Source organism: Bubalus bubalis, chromosome 21, assembly GCF_019923935.1.
Source record: "Bubalus bubalis isolate 160015118507 breed Murrah chromosome 21, NDDB_SH_1, whole genome shotgun sequence".
Lineage (NCBI taxonomy): Eukaryota > Metazoa > Chordata > Mammalia > Artiodactyla > Bovidae > Bubalus > Bubalus bubalis.
The window spans coordinates 53711971-53739588 of record NC_059177.1 but is presented as its reverse complement, the minus strand read 5'-3'; the positions used below and the strand labels follow the sequence as shown (position 1 = coordinate 53739588).

Genomic DNA, 27618 nt, shown 5'->3' with positions numbered 1-27618 from the left:
GTTTATCTTTTACATTGGAGTGTAATTGCTTTACAGTGTTGTGTTAGCTTCTGCTGTATGACAGCGTGAGACAACTGAATGTGCACACATATCTCCTTCCTCTTGAGCCTCCTGCACCACCCGCCTCTTGTCCGTTTTATTTTGTGTTTTACGAGAGTTTTGTCTACCTTACCTCATGTTCTGTCCTAGACTACCTTCCCTTTTATTTCTCTATCCACTTTCCCTAGGCAGTCTCTGTCCTGAAGTTTAAATATGATGCTGTAAGAAATTGTACACATTTCCAACACAGACATCCAAAGCACATTGTCATAAATACTCAAACCTGCCATCCTGATGTAATAGATACTAGTGTTTAATCTTGCTCCCTCAGCTTTTTCTTTTAATGTTACAGACACAGTTGTGCCTCTCTAAAATCAGATTCCAATCCTTCAGTTAAAAAAATACTGTATTATTTTTGCCTTTATGTTTTTATGCTGTATTTCTATAGATTGTTTATGGATACACCCACACTTGTGGGTAGTATTTGTGTTTTAAATTTTATGTAAAAGCTCTTAATATTCTGCATGTTTTTCACTATTTTGTTTCAAGATTTAGTCTATCTGTGAAAGTGAAAGTGAAGTCGCTCAGTCGTGTCTGACTCTTTGCTATCCCATGGACTGTAGCCTACCAGGCTTCTCTGTCCATGGGATTCTCCAGGCAAGAATACTGGAGTGGGTTACCATTTCCTTCTCCAGGGGATCTTCCTGACTCAGGGATCAAACCTGGGTCTCCTGCATTGGAGGGAGATGCTTTAACCTCTGAGCCACCAGGGAAGCCCATCTATTATAAGTACTGTGTAATTATGACACATTTAATTACCCATTTTCACATTAGTAGACTTTTAGGTTGTTACAGATTTCTGTTCCAGTGAACATCCTTGCACCTCGCTGTTGGCTTGTGGGAGAGGTGGCATCACTGGGTCACAGAGTGTGTATAACCTCAGCATAAATGCATCTTGCCAAATTGCTTTCCAAAATTTTGGTGCCAGTTTATACTTCTGCCAGCAGTGAATGGCATTTCTTACTGCCCTACCTCCTTGATAACACTTATTAATGTTAGACTAATCCTTGCTAATTTGATACATAGGAAATGACATCTAATTGTGTTTTTAATTTGCATCTTCCTGAGTACTGTCCCAGTGAAGCTGAGATATTTTCTCATGTTTAGTATCTATTTAAGTCTCTTCTCTGATTGGCTTGCTCACATTTTTTGCCAAGTTTCACTGGGGTTGTTTGTCTTTTTCATGTTTTTCTTATTGTTCATACTGTGGGAGTTCTTTTTTTTTTTTTTAACTTTTTATTTTGTATTGGGGTATGGCCGATTAACAAACAATGTTGTAATAGTATCAGGTGAACAGCAAAGGGATTCAGCCATACATATACATGTACCCGTTCTGCCCCAAACACCCCTCCCATCCAGGCTGCCACATTGTAGGAGTTCTTTATATAGTCTGGATTATTATATTTTTTGTTAGTTAAATACAGTGCAAATATCTTTCCCTAGTCTGTGGTCTGTCCTTGCATTTTGTGACCCTAGCCAGACCACAGGTTGTAGTTTGAGTTTGAGAATGGACAAGAATGATGATTTGGGAAGTCCAAGGTTGCTTTTACATTGGTTTCCTCCTATAGCAGCAAATAAGTTGTGTAGAGGAGAGAAATGAGACAAGAGTGTAAGCAGATTATTGGGGGCCCCCTTCTCATTTGTAGTCCATGGAAATGTACCTGAGGCCACGATCACACAGCCTTCTTGGGAGAAAGCTACAGTCAAAATAGCTGGCCAGACCTTGGACACACAAGTAGATTACATGTGGACTTGACAAGTAGAAGGGAGTGGTGAGTGGTGGCTTTGGGGCGTGGTGAGTGGGTCAGGAATCTGTGGCTTTAGTCAGTGGCAATGACTTGCCTACCGTCCACCTCAGATATGTTGCAAGGTTCATGTGAAATGATCAGTGAGAAAACTCTTTAAAAACCACAATGTAATTTGCCAGTGTAACCTAATTAATAATAGCAGTAATAAGGTAGTTCTGAGATTTGGATGTTTAAGTAGGGGCCACTTGAAGCCAGAGATAAATTATTCTCTTTCGGGAATTAGAAAAGACCACACTTCCAGTCATTTTCTTCTTTTTTTTAAATCTTTTTTTAAGTTTATTTTTTAATTTTTGGCTGTGCTGGGTCTTTGTTGCTACGCAGGCTGCTCTCTGGTTGCGGTGTGTGGGCTTCTTATTGCAATGACTTCTCTTGTTGCAAAACACAAACTCTAGGCACACGGGCTTCAGTCATTGCAGCACATGGGCTCAGTAGGTGCGGTTTGCAGACTGTAGAGCTCGGGCTCAGAAGTTGTGGCACATGGGCTTAGTTGCACGTGGGATCTTCCTGAATCGGGGATCTAACCCGTGTCTCCTGCATTGGCAGGCAGGTTCTCTACCACTGAGCCTCCAGGGAAGCCCCAGTCCGTTTCTTCTTAAACTCATACAATGTCTGATGACATATTGAAGCTTAGCACCATATGGTGATTTGTTGTGTTTTCATATGTTATATGCACAGATGGTTAGAAAATAAAATTACCCACCTCCCACCTCAGCTGGTCTCCTCAGCACCTTTTGGGCCAGAAGCAGGGCAATTAAAACATCAAGTCCCTCTCACAAAGCAGAACTTGGACTAATTTGTCTCCGGCAAAACATCACAGGGTACTGCACAAGTCGTTTTCTGCTTGGGCCTTTCTGCTGTTCACTGTGGAGGAGGAGGCTGTGTGCCTGGCAGCCACGTGATCGTAATGCAATGACCCACAGATATCAGGAAAGGAGAGGAGCTTCTTGGCATGTGAACCTTGACATACATTTCATCGGTTCTCAGTTGGCCAGTCAGTCAGTAAGTGTTTATGAAGAGCCCAGGGAGTGCATCGCGTGGCATTCTGTTTTCAAATTTTCTAATCTCTGTCGCATCTGAAAGTAGAGAGTGGATTTCCAGAGCTTATCCTCTCAGATGTAATTTGAAAGGGCAAATGAATTGCAGGTCTAGTGTCTTGATTGGAAAACTGACTGATTTATCTGCCTCCGTGTTCCCAGAGGAGGTCTTCTGTCTGGGGCCTCGGCACTGTCAGCTGAATTCTGTTACTCTGAAGCAATTGCTTGATTTTTGATCCCCAGCCTGTAATAATGGTGGATTATTAAACTTGCTAAACAAAATTAAATATTGCATTTCTCATTTCTTGGAAATGAAGCGTTGCATCTCCTCCAGAAAAACCACAGCACTCTGAAAATAGCAGTTTTTGTGAGAAGCAGTAACCATGGTTGCTTTCAATTAGAAGCTGAATTGGTTTCAAATTTAAAGTTTTGTTTTGTGATGAAAGGGAGAGAAGGCTGGTCATTCCTGGGGAATTGGTACTTTTCTGTCTTTGGGAGGGCAACGGGCTGCCCCACTTCCTTCCCTTCTACTTCCAAAGTTGTCTTAACTCTGCTTGATCTTCCTTCCTGTGTTGGAGGAAGAGCTGTACTTTTGCCTGTTCGTTTCTTCCTACTTAAGAAAAGTATTTGAAAATTGTACATAAAATTCTATATGTTGTTGTTGTTGTTCAGTCACTAAGTCATGTCCAACTCTTTGCGACCCCGTGGACTATAGCACACCAGGCTCCTGTGTCCTCCACTATCTCCCGGAGTTTGCTCAGATTCATGTCCACTGAATTGGCGATGCCATCCAACCATCTCATCCTCTGTCGTCCCCTTTTCCTCCTGCCCTCGATCTTTTCCAGCATCAGGGTCTTTTCCAATGAGTCAACTCATATTCTCCCCTTTAAAAAGGAGAAATGTAGCATAGGTAAGGCTGTAGTCCCCCTTGATTACTCACTCCCTCCCAGGCCCTTCTGGACACTGAGCCCTGTCATTTTCTAGGGTATGTCCCTCCAGAGCCTCGTCTGTACATTGTCACCTGTAGCTGCCACCCTGAGTTGCCCACGGCTCTGCCCAACTGGAGGCAGGAGGTTCCTGTCGGGTGAGCCATTGTCACGTGACTGGGTCCTCACCAGAGGCTGGCCTCACCCCAGCTTCCAGGTCTCGCTTCCCAGCCAGCACTGGTCTAACTTGCCAGGACTTTATCCCTGTGTTTGCCCTTCATCAGTAGCTGGCCCCAACTCCCCTTTTATATCTCGAGTCCCTGTGAATTCTGCAGTCCTGCTAGTGCTCCTGTGCTGGTCTCTGACCAGTTTGCCATCAAATCCGTCTCCTGATTTGCTTTGTATGGTAGAAGGGCAGAACCAGAACTCTGCAGGCCATGTTTTCCAAGCGCTGGTGTCAGCTGACAATAGTTTTGGACAAGAAGAATTTGGCGAGATTGTAGGGTAAGAGGAAAGAAGCAGCCAGGGAATTTCTTTCTCTCTGCGCTCTTTAGCATCTCCATTAATCCAGCTCTGTTTGGCCAGACCTGTCTATTTCAAAAGCTTCTGCAACTGATCTCAGCCTTCGGGTTCAGTTATCTCTGCTTCTTCCCTTTGTTTCTTCAGTCTAGAAGTGGGGTCAGTGTACCACTCATCGAATTTCTGTGTTGTTTCCCCTGTCCCCCTTGGCTTCTCACTCAATTTGAAATAGTTAGAGCATTTGTTAGAAGAACAGCTGGAAGTGATGGCTTTTATTTTATGCATTTTCAAGTTACAGCTGCCGGGACTTTTCGATCCCCTTTCTGCTGAAAGCACTCATCCAAGAAGAGGTTAACACCTGGGGGATTGAGAGGACTCAGATGGCGCTAAAATAGAAATCCAGATGTTAGGGGGGTGGTTGTTGTTTGTTTTTTAGGTTAAATTGTCTAATTGGCATATGTGAGCTATAGATTTAGTTACTTGTGGAACTAAACCAAGGAGTAAACCAGGTTATGGTGATAGAAAAAAATAGGGATTTTACAACCCCAAAGGAAAGTTTAGAATTCCTCCAGTGAATGTTTTGGATGGTTTTGCCCATAGAGAAACCACAGACAAGAAAGTGGGCATTATATATCCAGAATGGGGGTGTTTCATCTGGACGATATAGAAGAGACCAAGAGGTGAACAAGGTGGGCACAGGCAGCACTGACATGGTGTCTTTTTAATAAATGAACTGTAACAGTTTGACCCTGATGCTGGGAAAGATTGAGGGCAGGAGGAGAAGGGAGCGACAGAGGATGCAATGGTTGGATGGCATCATCCACTCAATGGACATGAATTTGAGCAAACTCTGGGAGATAGTGAAGAACAGGGAAGCCTGGCGTGCTGCAGTTCACGGGGTCGCAAAGACCAAACAACAATTGGACCAGCAAATAGAATCTGCTGCCTGGGGAAGTGGGACAGTCTTTGGCATTTCAAAATCTTGTTGCAGGCCTTTACTTTGTTCCCTCTGGACAATAGAGAATCATCTTACGGCACAAGAGTGAGTTCTGCCCTTTGTCACTGGGTGTCTGGGGAATCCATGGTGTAGAATGGGCGGGACCCTTTCCTGTCTCCTGCAGGCTTGGCTCACAGCGACACGGCTTCTGGTGTCCAGCCGTGGTGGAAAGGACTATACTGACTCCCCACAGTCTGTATTCCAGGGCAGACGTTTGTTTATTGTTACTTTTTGGTAAGACTATGAAATAATTAAGAAGCTTTAAGATTTTTCAAATTTTTATTTTCATAGACAGCTGGGGTAACATGTGAGCTAAGAATATATCTTTTCATGTTCATTTCATCTGAAAACAAAAATAGAAATGAGTAAGTATATTATGTAAATCCAGACTGATTTTTTGACTGTCTCTGTATTGACTTTGTTTAAAAATATGGATGGTAACCTGGCAGCATGTTAATGGGCAGAAACATTGAACTGCTGCCATTTTGGCAGTCCCTACGAAGAAACCAAGTGATAACTAAGTTTTCCCCTTTCTTGTGGAGCGTGGTTACACAACAGTTACATTATTCTGCCAGCGAGGTAGCAGTGCCTCCAGCCCCAGGAGAATTAAAGCACTTCTGGAAGCTGCGTTCTGGCATTGTCCATGGAAGCGTTGCAGAACTTTCTAGTAATCAAACACAAATCCCCAAAGTGGGGTTTCCATTATTATTATTATTTAACTCTTGGAAATTAAAAAGAGAGAAAAATCTGTGCAGGAGACGTTTTCCATCTGTGGGTTAAACGACACTCCAGAGAAAGCTGTATGCTACAAGGTGTGTGTCTTAGTCAGAATTCTTGGCTCCCAGGGACTGTAACCCAGCTGACACCAGTTTAACCAAACAAGGAGGTTTTGTGTGTTTTGACAGATCCTGGTGTAACTCACGGAACCAGAGGAGATGTAGTAGGAATGGGGCCCACTGGGAATTGGGCCCAGGTCCTTGAGCAGATCAGCACCCCTCGTCTCTGTCCAGCTCCCGTCTCTGTGTGTGTCCACACACCCAGCTGTATTTCTCAGACAGCTCCACCAGCTGCTTCCTCCATGGCCAGAGGGGTGGGTTTTGTGACTGTCCACAGCAGGATGATATGAAGTTGGAGGAGGAGCATATTCTTAGAAGACGGGGTGGGGGTTGGGGGGCTCTTTGTAAAGATGAAGCACTCTCGGTTGGCCACGTTTAGCAAGAGGAAAAGAGACCTCAGGTCTGAAAGATCCACTGGATTGGGTTATATTTTGATAACTTCCTAAAACTACATAGAATTAGCTATTCCTAGGGAATGTTAAAATTTTTTTAAAAAGACATGTATACACACACATGTATATACTTATATATTTTTTGCAGATGTCCATGGCATGTTAAATTAAAAAAAAAACAGGTTATAAAATAGTATATAGTAGGTTCTATTTCCATAAAAATAAACCAGCCAGCTCCTATATGTGTGCATATGCTTGTGTGTCTGTGTTTAGTGAGGAGAAAGGCGGGGAAGGACATAAAGGCTGGTTGAGAGTAGGGTGGGGTGGAGCAGGAAGATGATCAGCTTTGCCTGTATGTATCATGTGCTGTGTCCTTTCCCTTGTTAAAATAAGCCTGTATTGTGCTCATAACTCGGAGAAGGCAATGGCACCCCACTCCAGTACTCTTGCCTGGAAAATCCCATGGATGGAGGAGCCTGGTAGGCTGCAGTCCATGGGGTCGCTACGAGTCGGACACGACTGAGCGACTTCACTTTCACTTTTCACTTTCACGCAGTGGAGAAGGAAATGGCAACCCACTCCAGTGTTCTTGCCTGGAAAATCCCAGGGATGGGGGAGCCTGGTGGGCTGCCATCTATGGGGTGACCCAGAGTCGGACAAGACTGAAGCGACTTAGCAGCAGCAGTGCTCGTAACTTGAGAAGCATCAATTAAGGAAAAGAAGAGGAGCCTATTCCGACTGACCTCAGGAGAGTGGATGCAAGGACTGAGGTAGTCATGTCATCTCTTGAGTTTTTTTTTTTCCATGCCACACACTTGTGGGATCTTAGTTCCCTGACCAGGGATTGAACCCTTGGCAGGGTTCAGATAGGGTCGAGACCCTTGGCAGTAAGATCGCAGAGTCCGAACCACTGTGAAGTCCCTGGGAATCGTGTCATCTGAGGATGAAAGTCCAGGGCATCCACTCTTTGCAGCCTCCCGGGCTGGGAAGCACAGCAGAGTATGTGGTGGACCAGCCCCTCCTGGAGCGGCAGCAAACTGCAGAGCTGAGGTCCTGACACGGGAACCGGCGATGTGTGAGCTTTTGAGGCGCTGAAGGTCAAGCCGATGATAGCAGCTGCCACTTGCAGCCAGCCCTGCCATTTCCTGGGTGCCTGCACTGTGCCGGGTGTGCCACACACACCTTAGCATGTGATTCTCAACAGTTCAGGGGGCTGCTTTCAGTCACAGCTGATAGTTGAGACTCAGCACAAGTGGTATGCCTCAGGGCCCACTGCCAGTAAATGGCAGGTTTGGGTTTAGGATCCTTCCCCCAAAACCACAGCCTCCTGAGCAGCAGGCCTTTGTTGACATTTCCCACTCACTAACCAAAGGTGTGGGGCTTCCCTGGTGGCTCAGTGGTAAGGAATCTGCCTACCAATGCAGAGAACTCTGGTTCGATCCCTGGGTGAAGAAGGGAATGACAACCCACTCCAGTATTCTTGCCTGGGAAATGCCGTGGACAGAGGAGCCAGGAGGGCTACAGAGGGTTGCAGAGTTGAACACAACTTAGCAAGTAAACCACCACCATCAGCCAAAGGAGTTAGAGCGGCTCTGAATTTAGATGCATGGTCTTTGTTCTTGAGATGGAATTGTTCCATCAGAACAAAAAACTAGTTTTAAAATATTTAATAATCACAGAATGGAAGAATGACTTTAAGGCAAGTGGCATCTGCTACTGGGAGAGCCATGCCTGTTGTCTTTACTGCCACCTGATAAGAGGGACTAGGAGAGAACGGGTCTGGTGATTGGGATTCGAGTATGAATCCAGTTTGGGATGCTTTGAATTGTGGGTGCTTATGGACCTGGAGCAGAGATGGCCATGGGTGATACTCATTTGCATCTCAGAAAGTTCTTGAATAAGACAGAAAAATGGAAGAAAACCCTAGGTACACAGTGAATTTTTAAAAAATTTTTTTAACTTATTTTTTTAAATATAAATTGATTTATTTTAATTGGAGTCTAATTACTTTACAATATTGTATTGGTTTTGCCATACATCATCATGAATCTGCCACGGGTATACACGTGTTCCCCATCCTGAACCCCCCTCCCACCTCCCTCCCCATACCATCCCTCTGGGTCATCCCAGTGCACCAGCCCCAGGCATCCAGTATTGTGCATCAAACCTGCACTGGTGATTCGTTTCATTTATGAAATTATACATATTTCAATGCCATTCTCCCAAATCATCCCACCCTCTCCCTCTCCCACAGAGTCCAAAAGAGTGTTCTATACATCTGTGTCTCTTTTGCTGTCTCGCATACAGGGTTATCGTTACCATCTTTCTAAATTCCATATATATGTGTTAGTATACTGTATTGGTGTTTTTCTTTCTGGCTTACTTTACTCTGTATAATAGGCTCCAGTTTCATCCACCTCATTAGAACTGATTCACATGTGTTCTTGTTAATGACTGAGTAATACTCCATTATGTATATGTACCACAGCTTTCTTATCCATTCATCTGGTGATGGACATCTAGGTTGCTTCCATGTCCTGGCTATTATAAACAGTGCTGCGACTAAAGAGACATTTCTCCAAAGAAGACATACAGATGGCTAACAAACACATGAAAAGATGCTCAACATCATTCATTATCAGAGAAATGCAAATCAAAACCACAATAAGGTACCATTTCACACCAGTCAGAATGGCTGCGATCCAAAAGTCTACAATCAATAAATGCTGGAGAGGGTGTGGAGAAAAGGGAACCCTCTTACACTGCTGGTGGGAATGCAAACTAGTACAGCCACTATGGAGAACAGTGTGGAGATTCCTTAAAAAACTGGAAATAGAACTGCCATACGACCCAGCAATCCCACTGCTGGGCATACACACGGAGGAAACCAGAATTGAAAGAGACACATGTACCCCAATGTTCATCACAGCACTGATTTTTTTTTTAAAGGAGATAAAAAACACACATGGAAATAATATGATCTCAATTTTTAAAAATTAGATATAAATTTACCAAATAACAGTTATATATGGTTATATGGTAGAATTAAGGGTGTTTATTTTCTTCTGAATATTTTTCTCTATGTATTAAGGTTTTTCACAGTGAATACACATTATTTCTATAATCAGGGGAAAACGTTACTTAGAAAATGAGGGCTTCCCTGGTGACTCAGTGGTAAAGAATCCACCTGCCGATGCAGAAGACATGGTTCAGTCCCTGGGTTGGGAAGGTCCCACGTGCCGAGGAGAACTAAGCCCACGCACCACACCTATTGAGTCTGTGCTCTAGAGCCAGGGAGCTGCGCCTACTGAAGCCCGCACCCTAGAACCTGTGCTGCACAACAGGAGAGGCCACTGCAATGAGAAGCCCAGGCGCTGCCACAAAGAGCAGCTCCTCCCCTGCCGCTCGCCGCAACTGGAGAAAAGCCTGAGCGCAACGGAGACCCAGCACAGCCATAAATAAATAAATACAATAAAAGAAAATGAGAACTGTTTCCTTAGTGGAAAATGTCCCATCAGGATAGGAACAGGATATGAACAGAGTGTCCGTCACTCTTCTGGGAGCTGTGTGTGAGCAGAAGCTCAGGTTCCTGCATGATTGCAAACACATAAACCCAGCTTGTGGCAGTGGGCAGACCAGGAGCTTGAGAGAAAGTAAGAAGGCCAGCCATTAAGGGCTGTTTCTAGAAATACCAGAGCCTCCTCAGCCCATCCTCCCCTATAGGCGAGTTTTGGAAATCTGGCTCTGGGACAAGTTGTGTCTGTGGTGTTGTGGCTGAAATTGGCATCAGAGAAGGGTAGGGGACTGAGTGCTCAAAGCAGGTCTTCTGAGGCTGCCCCTTGATGCCACAGCTTGTGTCTCAAGCCGTTGTTCCCATTCACAGCGCGGAAGGTAGCTTGAGAGAGCTTGCTCTTGAGGCTGCCAGCTGGGCTGTGACCGGTCATCCATTTGCAGAAATGAACGCCTGTCCTGGCTTGAAGCGCCTGCCCCTAGTGTCACCTGGCGAGGCTGCTTCCTCTTTCTGGGCCCCAGTGGCCCGGGCTGTCAAATGAGGAAACGGAGATGGAGGGTGCATCTCAAGAGCTTCTTCAAGCTCTAAGGTCCGAGGAGCCCCAGACCTTTCCAAAGATCTGAGGTTCTTTGGAAAATGGATATATCTTACAGGCAGTGATTCAGAGTGGCTTATTGTACACTTCAAAGGTGGCTAATGTGATGGAGGGACTGAATTTTAAATTTTACTACATTTTAATTTAAGTTTATATAACCGTATGTGGCTAGTGGCTACCCTATGGGACAGCACAGCTCCTTAACTGGAAAATCTAACATAAGGTGAGCATTTGGAATGCCTGTATACATTTTTATATATACCTACTTTGAAATTGAGAGAAACTTTCTAATTTCAGAAAAACCATTTGGGTTCTTTACAGACAATACAGACAAGAAGAAGAAAAAGAAAGTAAAAAATAGTCACGAAAACACCTACTCAGAGATAATTGCTACTGGCACCTTGGTGTATAACTTTCTAAATTCCCTTCTGTGCTCACGTCTTAGGTAGTCAGCTGGCTTTCAACAGCATAGCTTGAAATCATCCAGGAATGGATGAGACATGTTAGGAGAGAATGCCTGCTCACTGCCCAGCAGAAAATACTGAGAAAGACTTTAGCAATCTACCCTGACTGATGTTTCTTTTCTGGGTGCTAGGTTATCAACCCTATGGGCTGGGATGCATTTGGATTGCCTGCCGAAAATGCCGCGATTGAGAGGAATCTACATCCAGAAAGCTGGACGCAAAGGTATGTGTTTACAGGCATATTGAAGCACTTGTATACATTACCCTTAAACAACTTTTTTTTTTTAAACCTGTGCATGAGAAATAGAAAGCAAAGGAAACAAAACACTGCAGTCTGCCAAGCAATAAAAAAGGATTGTCTATATTGGTGTTTGCTTTTTCTCACACTGTATTCTTATCTAAGAAACAACACAAAGTGTTTGGCTATTCATTCATGTGTTCATTTTGATGCTTTGTTATTGACAGTTATTCTTCCTTTGAGTATTTGCATTTGGAAGGAAAAAGGAGGAAGAAAGGATGACAGTTGTTAAACTTCTACAGTGTTCTTCATCTTCTTGACCATAGTTTGAGCCATATCCAAATGCCACATTATAATTTTCTCTGCAAATTCTTTTAATTTTTTTGGCTTCACCATTCTGAAGCAAGAGGAACAAGGAAATATATGGCCACTTTATTCTAGGCGTGACTTTCTCCAAGGAGGACATAGTCTGAGTCCCCGCTGTGGCCTCAGGCTGCCATGTGCTCAGGCAGTGCTCATCCCTCTTCCTCCTGATAAAGCCTTGAGGAACTTGTACTAGAACCCAGCACAATGTTCTGGGCTCCTTTGATAAAGCCCTTCCTTACCCTACCCCTCAGAGGTGTAGAGGGCAGTTCAAGGCCTATCCCCATTGTCCTTCACCTTCCCTTGCTTTATCTTACCCAAAAGAAGCATCTTCTGCACCATCCACTTCTCTTTTTTCTTCCTCATTCCTGGTTTCCACTTTTCCAATTATGGCTAATTCTGGAGTAATAGGAGTGATGAAAAAAGGAGGAAATGATGATTCAAATAAAAAGGGTCAAATATGGTATAAATTTGATATCACCCAGGACAGTAATTGGCAAATTCTATGGGCCAAATTTGGCCCTGCCTAATGGGGCTTCCCTGATGGCTCAGTGGGTAAAGAATCCGCCTGTAATGCAGGAGACCCCAGTTCAATTCCTGGTTTGGGAAGATCCCCTGGGAAGGGAAAGGCTACACAGTCCAGTATTCTGGCCTGGAGAACTGCATGGGTTGTATAGTCCATGGGGTCGCAGAGTTGGACATGACTGAGTGACTTGCACAAAAGATTTTATAAATAAAGTTTTATTAGAACTCAAGCCACACCCATTTGTTTATATATTGTTCATGTCTGTTTTCATGATACAGTGGCAGAATTGAGTAGTTGTGACAGATACCGTATGGCTCATATGGAGCCGGAAACATTTACCATCTGGCCCTTTACAGAAAAAGTTTGCCAGCTTCTCCACAAGAGTTTAGCAGTAAAGAAGATGGCCCCTGAATCAGGCCACACAGGTACAAATCCTGCCTTTCTTTTTTCCTAGCCATTCACTTTGAGCAGATTACTTAATCTCTCTGCCCCTCAGCTTGCTGCTGCTGCTGCTGCTGCTGCTAAGTCGCTTCAGTCGTGTCCGACTCTGTGCGACCCCATAGATGGCAGCCCACCAGGCTCCCCCGTCCCTGGGATTCTCCAGGCAAGAACACTGGAGTGGGTTGCCATTTCCTTCCCCTCAGCTTATTTATCTGTAAAGGAGGATAATGATTAAGCACTGTCTTAGTCAACTGCTATAACAAAGCAAAAACAACACCCAGTTGTGGATGTGACTGGTGATAGAAGCAAGGTCCGATGCTGTAAAGAGCATTATTGCATAGGAACCTGGAATGTTAGGTCCTTGAATCAAGGCAAATTGGAAATGCTCAAACAGGAGATGGCAAGAGTGAACGTCTACATTTTAGGAATCAGCGGACTAAAATGGACTGGCATAGGTGAATTTAACTCAGATGGCCATTATATCTACTATTGTGGGCAAGAATCCCTTTAAAGAAATGGAGTAGCCATCATAGTCAACAAAAGAGTCCAAAATGCAGTACTTGGATGCAATCTCAAAAATGGCAGAATGATCTCTGTTTGTTTCCAAGGCAAACCATTCAATATCACAGTAATCCAAGTCTACGCCCCAACCAGTAATGCTGAAGAAGCTGAAGTTGAACGGTTCTATGAAGACCTACAAGACCTTTTAGAACTAACACCCCAAAAAGATGTCCTTTTCATTATAGGCAACTGGAATGCAAAAGTAGGAAGTCAAGAAATACCTGGAGTAACAGGCAAATTTGGCCTTGGAGTACAGAATGAAGCAGGGCAAAGGCTAATAGAGTTTTGCCAAGAGAACGCACTGGTCATAGCAAACACCCTCTTCTAACAACACAAGAGAAGACTCTACACATGGACATCACCAGATGGCCAATACCGAAATCAGATTGATTATTTTCTTTGCAGCCAAAGATGGAGAAGCTCTATACAGTCAGCAAAAGGAAGACCAAGAGCTGACTGTGGCTCAGATCATGAACTCCTTATTGCCAAATTCAGACTTAAATTGAAGAAAGTAGGGAAAACCACTAGACCATTCAAGTATGACCTGAATCAAATCCCTTATGATTATACAGTGGAAGTGAGAAATAGATTTAAGGGACTAGATCTGATAGAGTGCCTGGAGAACTATGGACTGAGGTTCGTGACATTGTACAGGAGACAGGAATCAAGACCATCCCCAAGAAAAAGAAATGCAAAAAAGCAAAATGGCTGTCTGAGCTGTAAAAAGAAGAGACATGAAAAGCAAAAGAGAAAAGGAAAGATATAAGCACTGAATGCAGAGTTCCAAAGAATAGCAAGGAGAGATAAGAAAGCCTTCCTCAGTGATCAGTGCAAAGAAATAGAGGAAAATAATAGAATGGGAAAGTCTAGAGGTCTCTTCAAGAAAATTAGAGATGCCAAGGGAACATTTCATGCAAAGATGGGTTCAATAAAGGACAGAAATGGTATGGACCTAACAGAAGCAGAAGATATTAAGAAGAGGTGGGAAGAATACACAGAAGAACTGTACAAAAAAGATCTTCATGACCCAGATAATCACGATGGTGTGATCACTCACCTATAGTCAGAAATCCTGGAATGTGAAGTCAAGTGGGCCTTAGGAAACATCACTATGAACAAAGCTAGTGGAGATGATGGAATTCCAGTTGAGCTATTTCAAATCCTAAAAGATGATGCTGTGAAAGTGCTGCACTCAATATGCCAGCAAATTTGGAAAACTCAGCAGTGGCCACAGGACTGGAAAAGGTCAGTTTTCATTCCAATCCCAAAGAAAGGCAGTGCTAAAGAATGTTCAAACTGCTGCACAACTGCACTCATCTCACACGCTAGTAAAGTAATGCTCAAAATTCTCCAAGCCAGGCTTCAGCAGTACGTGAACCGTGACTTTCCAGATGTTCAAGCTGGTTTTAGAAAAGGCACAGGAGCCAGAGATCAAATTGCCAACATCTGCTGGATCATGGAAAAAGCAAGAGAGTTCCAGAAAAACATCTATTTCTGCTTTATTGACTATGCCAAAGCCTTTGACTGTGTGGATCACAATAAACTGTGGAAAATTCTGAAAGAGATGGGAATACCAGACCATCTGACCTGCCTCTTGAGAAATCTGTATGCAGGTCAGGAAGCAACAGTTAGAACTGGACATGGAACAACAAACTGGTTCCAAATAGGAAAAGGAGTACGTCAAGGCTGTATATTGTCACCCTGCTTATTTAACTATATGCAGAATATATCCTGAGAAATGCTGGGCTGGAGGAAGCACAAGCTGGAATGAAGATTGCCGGGAGAAATATCAATAACCTCAGATATGCAGATGACACCACCCTTATGGCAGAAAGTGAAGAATTAAAGAGCCTGTTGATGAAAGTGAAAGAGGAGAGTGAAAAAAAATGGCTTAAAACTCAACATTCAGAAAACTAAGATCACGGCATCCAGTCCTATCACTTCATGGCAAATAGATGGGGAAACAGCGGAAACAGTGATAGACTTTCATTTTGGGGGCTCCAAAATCACTGCAGATGGTGATTGCAGCCATAAAATTAAAAGATGCTTGCTCCTTGGGAGGAAAGTTATGACCAACCTAGACAGCATATTCAAAAGCAGAGACATTACTTTGCCAACAAAGGTCCATCTAGTCAAGGCTATGGTTTTTCTAGTGGTCATGTATGGATGTGAGAGTTGGACTGTAAAGAAAGCTGAGCACTGAAGAATTGATGCTTTTGAACTGTGGTGTTGGAGAAGACTCTTGAGAGTCCCTTGGACTGCAAGGAGATCCAACAAGTCCATCCTAAAGGAAATCAGTCCTGAATATCCATCGGAAGGACTGATGTTGAAGCTGAAACTCCAATACTTTGGCCACCTGATGCGAAGAACTGACTCATTGGAGAAGACCCTGATGCTGGGAAAGATTGAGGGCGGGAGGAGAAGGGGAGGACAGAGGATGAGATGGTTGGATGGCATCACCGACTCAGTGAACGTGAGTTTGAGTGAGCTCCGGGAGCTGGTGATGGGCAGGGAGGCCCGGCATGCTGCAGCAGTCCATGGGGTCGCAGAGAGTCGGGCACGACTGCGCTACTGAACGGAACTGATGTTAGCTTATCAGGATCACCTACGGAACTTCTTCATGGTTCTTCATATTTTCAGTCTGCTTGTGCTCAAAGGGTACACAGTAGAAATGAATCAGTCCTACAAAAAAAAAAGAGGACCTGAAGAATATCATATTTACAGAAGTTAGACAGAGAAAGACAAATATCAAGAGATCACTTATGTGTGGAATCTTAAAAAATGATACAAATGAACTTGTTTAAAAAACAGACATAGAAAACAAACTTGTGGTTTAGTAGTGGTAGTGTTAGTCATTCAGTTGTGTCCTTCTCTTCTCTGCGACCTTCTCTGGGACCCCATGGACTGTAGCCCTCCAGGCTCCTCTGTCTATGGGATTCTCCAGGCAAGAATACTGGAGTGGATTGCCATTCCCTTCTCCAGAGGATCTTCCCAACCCAGAGACAGAACCTAGGTCTCCTGCATTGTAGGCATATTCTTTACCGTTTGAGCTACAGGGAATACCTTTATGGTGGAAGGCAGGGGGGAATAAATTAGGGGTTTAGGATTAACATATTTATTACTGTATATAAAATAGATAAGCAACAGGGACCTATTGTATAGCCCAGGGAACTATACTTAATGCCTTGTAATAACGTATTATGGAAAATAATCTGGAAAATATGTATGTATGACTGAATCACTTTCCTATATACCTAAAACTAATACAGTGTTGTAAATTATACTTCAATAAAAAAGGTTACAATGTTTTTAATTAAAAAAGAATATTTCCTGTCTTCTTATTTCATGCTAAAATTGGTTTATATACTTCTCTCCTCTTTTGGAGTTTCAGTTTTCAGGTTTTGATTGACAAAGGCCTGTGTGATTTCTCCTGGATTTCTGAAATTTTCATGTTAAGATTTTTTTTTTTCAGGTGCTTTTAAATTTGTAAATGCTTGGCCTAAATTTGTGCAGGATCCAGGCATATGGATGTGCCAGAAGTGCACATATCGAAAGGGTTGCCCTTCTGAATGCCCAAGGAAAAGGCCAGTCCCCAGGAGCAAAGACTGTCATGGTTTTTAGTAGATTTTGCAAGCATCCAAAGAACAGCTATCTTATACTAAGCAGATATTTTTGTTGGTTCTTAATGATTAACTTTTTTTCTTTTTGGCCAGAGCAAAACAACACTTAAAGCCCTTTGAAACATCTAGACTTTTCCAGTCTCCTTTTCATAATCTCGGAGTGGCTTTTCCTGTTTCTAAAATCCAAATCCTCTTCCCTTTGTTTCACAGCAATATTAGACACATGAGGAAACAGCTTGATCAACTGGGCCTGTGTTTCAGCTGGGACAGGGTAAGTCACCTCTCTCCCAGAAGGTCTTTATTTTAACCGCAATCCTGAGTGGACAGGGGACTGTGCTCATTTACTTTCTCTTCCTTCTCTTCTTGTCGAGAGGAGGGAAAGGAGGGTGGCAGAAAGCAGGCAGGGAGGATTAGCGCGCCACAGATGAAGAAGCATCCCCAGTGGATAATTTGTCTGCAGACAAGTAATTTTCTCAGGGATTGAGCTAAGAGAGTTAACTTATTTAACTTCCCAGTTGGCTGTGATTTACATATGTGGAAAGAGCTCTGCACAAGGATTGCTCCTATTGTCAGCAATAGTTTAAAAAGACTATTGAAATCTATGTAAGTGATTAAATATCCACCCATGTGGTCCCTTTAGGTGATTAGATGTAGGTCGATGGATCATTTATCTCTTTTGTCCCACTTGGAATTGAGGTTCATGATAAATAGCCTTTTGGTATAAAATGCTTTCAAACTGTGTATTAAACCCCTGGAGAATTCCAGACCTGGGAAGAGTTCTGTGAAGACCACTCTGGTGTTAGGAACACCCAGGCTAAATGTGGCTGAACCCTTCAAAGCACTGGCTAGTAATTAGCCTCCAATTAAAATTAATTAATTAATTTTTAAAAAAGATGTAAAAGAATTTAAAAAAAAAGCAGTGACCAAGGACTTCCAGTTAGACACTGATGCGTGGTCTGTTAGGTCAGGTGGACTCCTGCTTGTCCTCTCCATGAACCAATGCTGTGATCACTTTTAATGTCCCATTTACTTCACAATGCTTTTCATTGCTGGGTCTGTCAAGTTCAAGTTCACATCCCTTTTACTCATGAGAAGCACCTGGGAAAAACTGAAATATGATTGTCTTCTCCTCCCCCATGATTTTTTAAAGATTGCAGTTTGATGAGTACAGTGAAAAAGAGTGAAAATCAAACACATTTAAACAGTCCCTGCTTTTGTCTTTTTCTTTCAGCTTCTTTAGATGAGTTCAAGGGCTGAATTAAGTTCTTATTGCAGCACTGATGCCATTTTTATCACTAACTTGCAAGGTCACCAGGGTTTTGTTTGGTGGAGGTGTGAAAAAGTCCTGGCGCCTGACTCAAGTTGTCCTGAGGAGCCAGTGGGGAAGTGCTGGTAGAGAATGAAACGTTTCTACTGTGGAGAGAATTGAGTAATGCCCTGAGCTCTCCAGAGATGCGTTGGTAGATTCCTTGAGGGCAGAGATGGGCTTGTTAACCCTCTAGGATGAGAACTAGGCCAGTCCTACACAGGAACAGCAACCACAAATGGTTCAAAAACTAACGGGTTGTTTTCCAGATTATCCTAGAAGATTAGAAAACACAGAAAAGTATAAATAAGAACATAAGTCAGTGTGATTAATTCAACATCATTGTATGGCTCCTCGTAGTCTTTTATTCTGGAATTATAAATATCTATGTAATTTACTTTTGCAAAATAGAATTCATAAATCATGTTTTTTATTTTGCTTTTTTAATTTAACCTGCTGTTCATGAACATTTTTCCAGTTTATTAAATAGTCTTTGGGAAAAGTGACTTTTTATAGCTATATAGTTTTCCATTGTATGAATATATCATAATTTATGTAACCTACCCCTTGCGTGTGTGCTCAGTCATGTCTGATCCCTTGCAACCCCCATAGACTAGCCCTCCAGGCTCCTCTGTCCATGGGATTTCCCAGGCAAGAATATTCAAGCGAATTGCCATTTTCTACTCCAAGAGTACCTTCCCGACCCAGGGATTGAACCTACGTCTCTTGCATTGGCAGGTGGATTGTCATGCATTTAGATAGATTCTAATGTTTGTCTGTTGTAAGTACAAGTTCTCAATCCCTCTTGTAAAAATCTGAAGTCCAGAAAGCTCTAAAAGTGGAACGTTTTTTCATAATTCATTTGACTGCAAAACCTGACCTAAACTAGTGTTTATCTCACTTAAAATGAATATTCATGTATGTTTTACTCTAGGAATAGTACTGTGATTGATTACCAGGTGCTCTCCCAGACCTAGTTAGGTAAATATACTGTTGTCTCTTAATATCCAGAAAGTTCTTAGTTTTGAAGCACAGTTTGACCACAAGCATTTCAGATAAGGGATTTTGAGCCTGGAAGTGCAGAGTTGTAGATGAATATCACCACTCCTGCTATCGCTGTCTAATAGTTACTGAACAATTCCCATGGGCCAGGCACCCATAATTCTCCCTTGAGATCTCTAGAAAGCTCTAAAGCGTGGACACTTCTGCTGACGGCATTTTACTGCCGGTCAGCCAAGCGGCGGGGCTGGGCACGTCCCCTGGCTGATTTATGACTGGTGTGTTCACCCCCAACACTTGGAGCAGATTCCCTAGTGCACATGTTTTGTTTCCTTAGTATGAATCCTCAAAAATCCATGAACAAGTTTAAAGCTTATGGTACTTGAATTTAAAGATAGTTAAAGGTATAATTTGCTTATGTTACTTTGCTGTTGCCAAATTATTCTCCATAAAGGTCATACATTTTTACCTTCCCAAGTTATTAGTTATTTTCATCTGTACTTCCTTTATTACTAGTGATAATGAGTTTTTTTCATGCTTTTAATGAATGTTTGAATTTGGGGGATATGTGTGGGAATGATCTAACCATGTCTTTTGTCCGTACAGGCAGATGGTGTTTGTCCTTCTCTTTGTAATTTTCATTTTGTTACAAATATTTTCCCTCAATTTATCATTTGCCTCGCATGCTTCCCAGGTGGTGCTAGTGGTAAAGAACCTCCTGGCGATGCTGGAGACTTAAGAGGCATGGGTTCAATCCCTGGGTCGGGAAGATCCCCTGGAGGAGGGCATGGCAACACACTGCAGTGTCCTTGCCTGGAGAATCCCATGGGCAGAGGAGCCTGGCGGGCTGCAGTCCATAGTGTCGCGAAGAGTCGAACTAGGCTGAGGCGACGTAGCACACACGGGATTATTGTTAGCACACGAGTATTTTCTAGGAAAGACCTTTCAGACAGATAAATACATGTATATCTCAATTAATTTTTAATTTTTGCACTTAAGTGGAATTGAGCTGAGGAATTCCTACTTTTTCTGAATAAGCAGTTGTTTCTTTTATTTTCAAACAGTCTTTTCCTCATTGATTTGAAAGACTACCTTTATTATAGTCATGATCTTTTACACTATTATTATACACTAGGTTCTGTTTCTGTTCCTTTGATCCATTGATCACTATGTCATTACTAAACTATTTTTAGTTACAGTTGCTTTATAATTGGCTTTACTGTCTTGTAACAGGTTTTTCCTTATGGTCTGATTTTGACAGTGCCATTCCTCCTATCTTGTGTTTTTGCTTCCGTGATGTATTCCGCCCATTTAAAAGCATTTTTATCCTTTAGTTGTTGAATTCTTTTGATGCACCACATATGTATACAGTTCATTTAAAAAATTAAAAGATGGACAAAGCGTATGAGAGAAACCATCTTTTGGCTAATCTAGAGTCTTTAACAGCGAAGTGTAAGCTATTTGTATTTATTTTTATAACTAGTATATCAATTCTTTATTCTTCTAAACGATACCTTTAAGTGTCTTTTTTTTTTTTTTAAAGAATGTGTTTAGCAGTATCAACATAAAAAATAGAACAGTATGTATGTTTTTGCTTCCCATGTAAGGTAAGGAGATTAGCTGGTAGATACACTTTCCATTTTCTGAATCTGTTTTCCAGAGGCTTTTGGGGGCATATTCTGAGATTTGGGGCCTAATTTCTTCTTGTTGTAATTTTTCTTATCACGTCACTTCTTAACATAGAAACATAGATCTTTGCTTTTCGTTTTAAAATCATATCCATAACAATTACTGAAATTGAATGATCCTTGGCTAGCTTCAGTGCTCATCAGTAGACCTTACAGAGCATGATTGCCCATTTGCAAAATCTGGATCTGTGAAAAAAATGTTTAGATGTTTTCGCTCTTGCTTTGAGTCTTCTGATATTGCATACTATTTTCATAACAGAGAATGACTTTTCATTGCTTTCACCTATGAGCAGCAACTTATTGGGGTATATATCATTCTTTTTTCTTTCAAATTTCTTTAGTAGACCTTGATCCTTGATCTACTGTCTTAAAAATTATAGACTCACAGGAAGTTGCCAAGACAGTATAGAGAGATCCTATGAACCCTACACCGGCTTTTCCCAATGATACCACTTTAAACAACTACAGTGTAATATCAAAACCAAGAAATTAACATTGGCATAATGCTATTAACTAGAGTACAAGTCTTATTCAGACGTCACCAGTTTTTATATGTACGCACAGTGTGTGTACCTATGTATGTATGTATGAGGAGGAGGAGGAATTCTGTGCAATTTTATCACATGTCGATTTATGGAGCCACTACCATCTGCCCGTCGTCTGCTGATAGAGAAATCTGAGGCCAGCCCAGGTCGTCTCTGTAACATAGTGATCTCTCTGCTCTCATTTTGGTGCTGTTGGACTCCTTTTGTCCCTGCCTTTGCCAGAAACAATTTTTTAAAACTTTCCTCAGAGTGTATCTTCCATCCTTTCACTTTTAATTGCCTGTTGCTTAGTGCCCACTTTTGATCTGCGGGATGAGTCTTTCCTTCTGGCAGTTTTCTAGACTCTTTTCTCAAGAACACCGGCTCAGTGTGTGCTCTGTTCACTGTCTGCCATTGTTTTCACCACCTCTCTCATGATTTTGGTCCCTTTGTTCTCCTCTACCTTTTGGGAGAACGTCTCCTGTTTGCTTTCCACATCACTGATTCAGTTCCTATTGAATCAGGGCTGCTTTGTGTGGTTTCTAATGCCAATAATAATTCTGCTCTTGTATTTTTAGATTAATTCTCAGTTTTCCTCATCTCGTTCAGTTCCCATTCTCTTTCTCAAGCCTCTTGGCCAGATACATTTCTTTTCTTCCGATTTTGCTATCTTATCTCATTTCACAGACCACGTATGTTCAGAAAATTTCTTGAGAATGCAAGGCAATGCTCTTGAAAATTTATCTTTTGCTTCTTGTAATAAACCTTTTCACAAGTTTGAAATGCTGTACTCTCCTTGTTTGTTTCAGAATCTTTTCTTGGACCCCTTGTGGATTTTTCCGCCTGTTTCCTGAGTGAGGTGAACTTGTGTATCAGTTCAGAGATCCATCAGCTTGAGGGGAGCAGAGTGGAAGCTCTGGTCATTCTCTCTGCCTCCTTTATTTCTATCGGGGCTCAGGGGACCCATAGCTCCCGGGGCGTCTTTCTCTTTGCTCTGATCTTTACCCGGGTGTGAGCTGCGGTCACAGGTGCCCGTGACCATGACTGCTTTACCCACTTCTGAGGCCCTACAGCGTGGGTATCCAGTCTGTGGGCTTTCCACCTACTCCATTGCCCATTCTCCCCTCTGGACTCGCCCTTTCAAATAAGGGGTGCCAGAGCCCTGCTTCTCAGAACCCAGTCTGGCTTTAAGAGGGGAAGGTGCTCTTCGGCGTACGGTGTTTGTCTTCAACTTAATCCCATCGGCCGAGCTTCCTGGATGTTTCTGGGATGTCAGTGGCACCTCTGTTATTTCCTGTACTGGTGCAGTTCCTTCAGCCTCCATCTTTACATTCTTCTGGGCGTTTTTTAAAATAAATATGGTTTTCTGTCTTTCTTTGTTTTTGGCTGTGCTGGGTCTTCGTTGCTGTGTAGACTTTTTGTCTACTTGTAGTGAGAGGGGGCTACTCGTTGTGGCGGTGTGGAGGCTTCTTTTTGGGATGGCTTCTCTTGTTATGGAGCATGGGCGTCAGTGGTTGCGGCTCCCAGGCTCTGGAACACAGACTCAGTAGCTGTGCCACACGGGCCTCATTGCTCTGCGACATGTGGGATCTTCCTGACCTGGGAACTCAACTGTGTCTCCTGCACTGGCAGGCAGATTCTTCACCACTGAGCCACAGGGAAATCCCCCCAAGATGGTCATTTTAATGGGAGTAATGGAAACAACTTTAGGTACATGCATCCTTTTTCTTTTTTTAGTTTATTTGTTTTTAAAAGACGAAAAAAAGGTGAATATTTTTAATGATAAAAGGTACAATTCACAAAGAAGATAGACATTGTAAACCATTAGGACACCTAACAACAAAGAAACAAAGATACATAAAGCAAAAATCAGAAGAAATATAAGGAAAAAGAAGAAAATTTATAATCATAGTCAGACATATTAACTTTTCTCTGAGAATCTTTTAGATACATGCATTCTTGATACCCTTTTTCCCAGAAATCCACCAGTGCTTTTTAATGAAACTTTTACATTCTGATGGATCATACAGAGCAGCAGAGTTAGGAGGCAGAGGAAGAGTTTATTTATAACTGATGGGCTAAATCTGTGCCCTTTGCAAATAACAATCCTAACATCTCATAAAAACTGGGTACTTAAGTAGGTGGCATGTGTGGACGTGAGAGTTGGACTATAAAGAAAGCTGAGCACCGAAGAATTGATGCTTTTGAACTGTGGTGTTGGAGAAGACTCTTGAGAGTCCCTTGGACCGCAAGGAGATCCAACCAGTCCATCCTAAAGGAGATCAGTCCTGGGTGTTCATTGGAAGGACTGATATTAAAGCTGAAACTCCAATACTTTGGCCACCTGATGCAAAGTGTTGACTCATTTGAAAAGACCCTGATGCTGGGAAAGATTGAGGGCAAGAGGAGGAGGGGAAGACAGAGGATGAGATGGTTGGATGGCATCACCGACTCAGTGGACATAAGTTTGTGTAAACTCCAGGAGTTGGTGATGGACAGGGAGGCCTGGCGTGCTGCGGTTCATGGGGTCGCAAAGAGTCGGACACGACTGAGCGACTGAACTGAACTAAGTAGACGGCTAGTTGACAGTCAACAGAATATTTAAAAAATCAGATGGCTCAGAAACCTTCTCTTCCTCCCCCAAGTGGAGAAAACCTGGGTCATGGTCTCATCCTCCCTCCCTCTGCCTGGATGGGGATCCCTGTAGAAATGGTCCAGCTCTGGAGCTGCCTTCTCATCTTTCTTACAGCAAATGCTTGATTCTCTGAATTAAAAGAAAAAAAGTATGCATTTCTGGGATTAATACTTTTCTGGTGAGCCAGAACAGTCATCTCATGGTGCTTTTTAGCTCAGCACTGTGTTTCACTTTATCAGATGTTATTCCCCAAACAGCTTCTATCATCTTGATTGGGAAAGGAAGAAACTGAAAGCTGAATTTGAACAGCTAAACGTCTCCTACAGGAAGAGGAAAGAGGAGATAAAATTCCAAACCGTGCAGTGAGAGAGATCAGACACGTTTTTGTGCGTGTGGAGCATGCACTTTGTGGACTCATCGGCAGCCTTTCTGGAGAAGGTGTGACCTGCGTTCTGTTTTCATGGCTTCAGGTGTGGCCGTGGTGATCGTGCACCGGTGCTCGGGAGGGCCCCGTGAGTTCCTTGGGATGTGACGCTGTTAGCTTCTATGCTGTGCGGTGTGGCTCATCGAGGCACGTCTGTCTCTGACTTTGACCCTGTGCCTTCCCACCAGTGCTCTGGCGCCTGAAGCTGGTTCTGGACCAGGCATTAGCTGTGTTTTGATTGGAGTAGGCTCTGGGGCCTGATTTTTAGCAGGAATCATCTGGATAATCGTTTGGGGAGCAGTTCCTAGGAGTTCCCTTCGAAACTAGCATATGAAGAGAGAAAAAAAAAAAGTTCCAACCAGATAGGACTCAAAGTAATGCCTGTGGAACCTGTGAAAGCAGAGTTTTATTAACTCGTTGTTTATAGTGTTTGCTGAGCAATCCCCAAACACTCATCCTTCAATGTAACATCAAACAAAATGGAAACACAGGACTGGGCATCAGTGACATTTGGATTAACTTGTCTCCTTTACTGGAGTAATCAAGAATTGACTCTTTGCAGAGTTTCTTTACTGTGGAGCTCTTATGAGCTTTTATTTTACGAGCAGTCATTTTCATTGGATTTTACTTTTATTTATTTATTTTTGGCTGTGCTGGGTCTTCATAGATTCGAGCACTTTTCTCTAGTTGTGGTGAGTGGGGGCTACTCTAGTTGTGTTGAGCAAGCGTCTCATTGCAGTGACTTCTGTTTCAGGGCACGGGCCCTAGGGTGTGCAGGCTTCGGTAGTTGCAGCTCCTGGGCTGTAGAGCACAGGCTCAGTAGTCGTGGCACACAGGTTTAGTTGCTCTGCAGCATGTGGGATCTTCCTGGATTATGGATCGAACCCGTGGCTCCTGCGTTGGTAGGCAGACTCCTCACCACTGAGCCACCAGGGAAGCCCCATCTGTCACTGAATGTTAAGTTCCTGGGTTTGATTTCTTCCCACGTTTCTACATTCTGTCTTCCATACACGTTGGTGCCTGATAATAAGACGGGTGGATTCGCCCAGCAGTACCACTGGAATCAGGGATTACTGCCCCCAGCCATTGACACGAGTTCAAAATGGGCCCCCCTCCCACTGCCAGGTTCCCTGAAGGCTGTGTTGGCCGACATGGAGCGTGGTTATCCTGGGGTGGTGGAAGAGACACGTCAGAACTGGCTCTATCAGAATTTTTGTTGGGACTGGCTTTTCTGACATTGACATTTTCCAGGTTTTATCCATCCATGCTGCCCAGCCTCCATAAATTCTGGGGGCTTCGGAGGCGTTCATGGCATCTCCACCACGTGCATGCATCTCTGTGCTTGTTTCTCTATTTCTCTCTTTCTCTCTTTCTTCCCTTCCCTTGTCCTCTTTCTATTCCTTGTCCTCATCCATTTGCCTTGACTTACTTGCTTTCCTTTTCCTCTTGTCTTCTGTCTCCTGCCTTTTTTTTTTAATAAATAATTTTATTATTATGAAAAATTTGTAACCTACACTAAAAGCGAGAATAGCACAGACAACCCCCAAAGACTCATCACCCATCGCCAACAGCTGCTGCTACGTGACCAGTCTTGTTTCATCTATACCCCTGTGCTCTGAATTATTTTGCGACAAGCCCCAGACATCGCATAACCTCATCTGAAAAGAGTCACTGTATATCACTAGAAGATGAAGGCTCAGTCTTTCCTTCTCCCTCCCTCCCTTCCTTCTTCACGCTCCCATTATCACACCTACAACAATTAACAATAATGCCATAAAATCAGGTAATGCCAGGCATTTTGCAGGTTTCCCTGGTTGTCATATCCGTATTTCTTTCTGCCGGGGTTTGCCTGCACTTCTGCTGGCCTTTCTTTAGCCTTTTCTTCCCTACCCTCCTGTCATTATCATGGTTTGGAACCAGTACTGTCTTTTCATCTAAAACACACAAGCTCTTTGGACCATAGCTGCATGAGTTTATTTTCAAAGACAGCATGCTTTGTATGATTACAAAGTGAAAACTATTATTGCCTCAAGGGCCTGACTACCTTGGAATTTTATTTACAGAGGACTAGACATTTGACAGGAGGGATTAAACTCCAGGAAAGAATGAGGCTTCTAGGATAATAGAAAGATACATTTTTCACAGTTTTTATTTTAAAAGAACTTAAAGAATAGCTTAAAACAAAAAGAACTTAGGGCAAGTGATTGCCTGAAAACCTGGTTGGGAAGATGCCAGTTGTGAAAGCTGAGAGCGCTGGTTGCCTTGACAACGTGCAGCCGGGCCTCGAAGTGTTTGACTCTCTGAGTCCTCCTTCAGGTCGTTCCAGAAGTGAAGCCATTTGTCTGGTAGATCTCTGGGTCTGGATTACTTGCCGTCCCTCAAAATCAAAAAATTAACCTTCTTCCAAATGTTCTTCTGTTGAGTGGGAGGGAAGGGGCAATATCTTTGTTTTACCTGAGATGAACTGGCAGTCTGTCTAGAGTGCTTTCGTTTCGGGGAAGCCCGGTGCTGATGTGTAAGGGTTAGTGTTCAGAATTGTCACCTTGCATCACCAATATCTCGCACACGTGCAGCCGACCCTGTGCACTGCTGTGCCAGCTCAGTACTTGCCAGCCTAAAACATGGTAGGGGAAGCTTTTGGTTGCTTCAGCCAGGATAGCGTTCTTGGACTCCTCAGCCCTAACTGAAGAAGGAGATGTCCTGGGGCAGCAGGGAATACTTTGTTTATCCTCATGCCCATTTGTGGTCATGAGCCCTATGAAGGATGCATGCTTTGGCTCATGGAATAGAATTTCCCAATTGCATGCTCGTTAAATGCTTCTTGGAGATCGGATCTTGGACACTCACCCCAGAGGCCTGGGCTTTGGTGATGGGCCTTGCTGTTCACACAGGATGAGCATGATCTGTTATCCCTCTGAGCCTCAGGTTCTTACTGTTATTAAAGAGATTAGCTCACTCCTCAAATACTTTAGAAAATCAGAGTGCAAACCTCTTTGCCATGGCTGAATCAGATATCCAGGTCAGTTTTGCATGACAGCCAGTACAACTTTTGACCAGACGGATGCCTGTAGGTGCACAACACGAGGTGCTCTGCGCGCACCGGGAGGCAAAA

The 27618-nt window shown here is 43.1% G+C and overlaps 1 protein-coding gene across 3 annotated transcripts in view; it reads left to right on the top strand.

Moving 5' to 3' along the window:
* The window catches only part of LARS2 (leucyl-tRNA synthetase 2, mitochondrial), a 146911-nt gene that overhangs the window by 17441 nt on the left and 101852 nt on the right, over nt 1-27618 (top strand). For all 3 annotated transcript variants that reach the window (XM_025272822.3, XM_006077499.4, XM_044934148.2), the window contains exons 4-5: nt 11313-11404; nt 17141-17201. In XM_025272822.3, coding sequence (XP_025128607.3) covers nt 11313-11404; nt 17141-17201 — 153 coding nt within the window. The remainder of the gene's footprint in view (nt 1-11312; nt 11405-17140; nt 17202-27618) is intronic.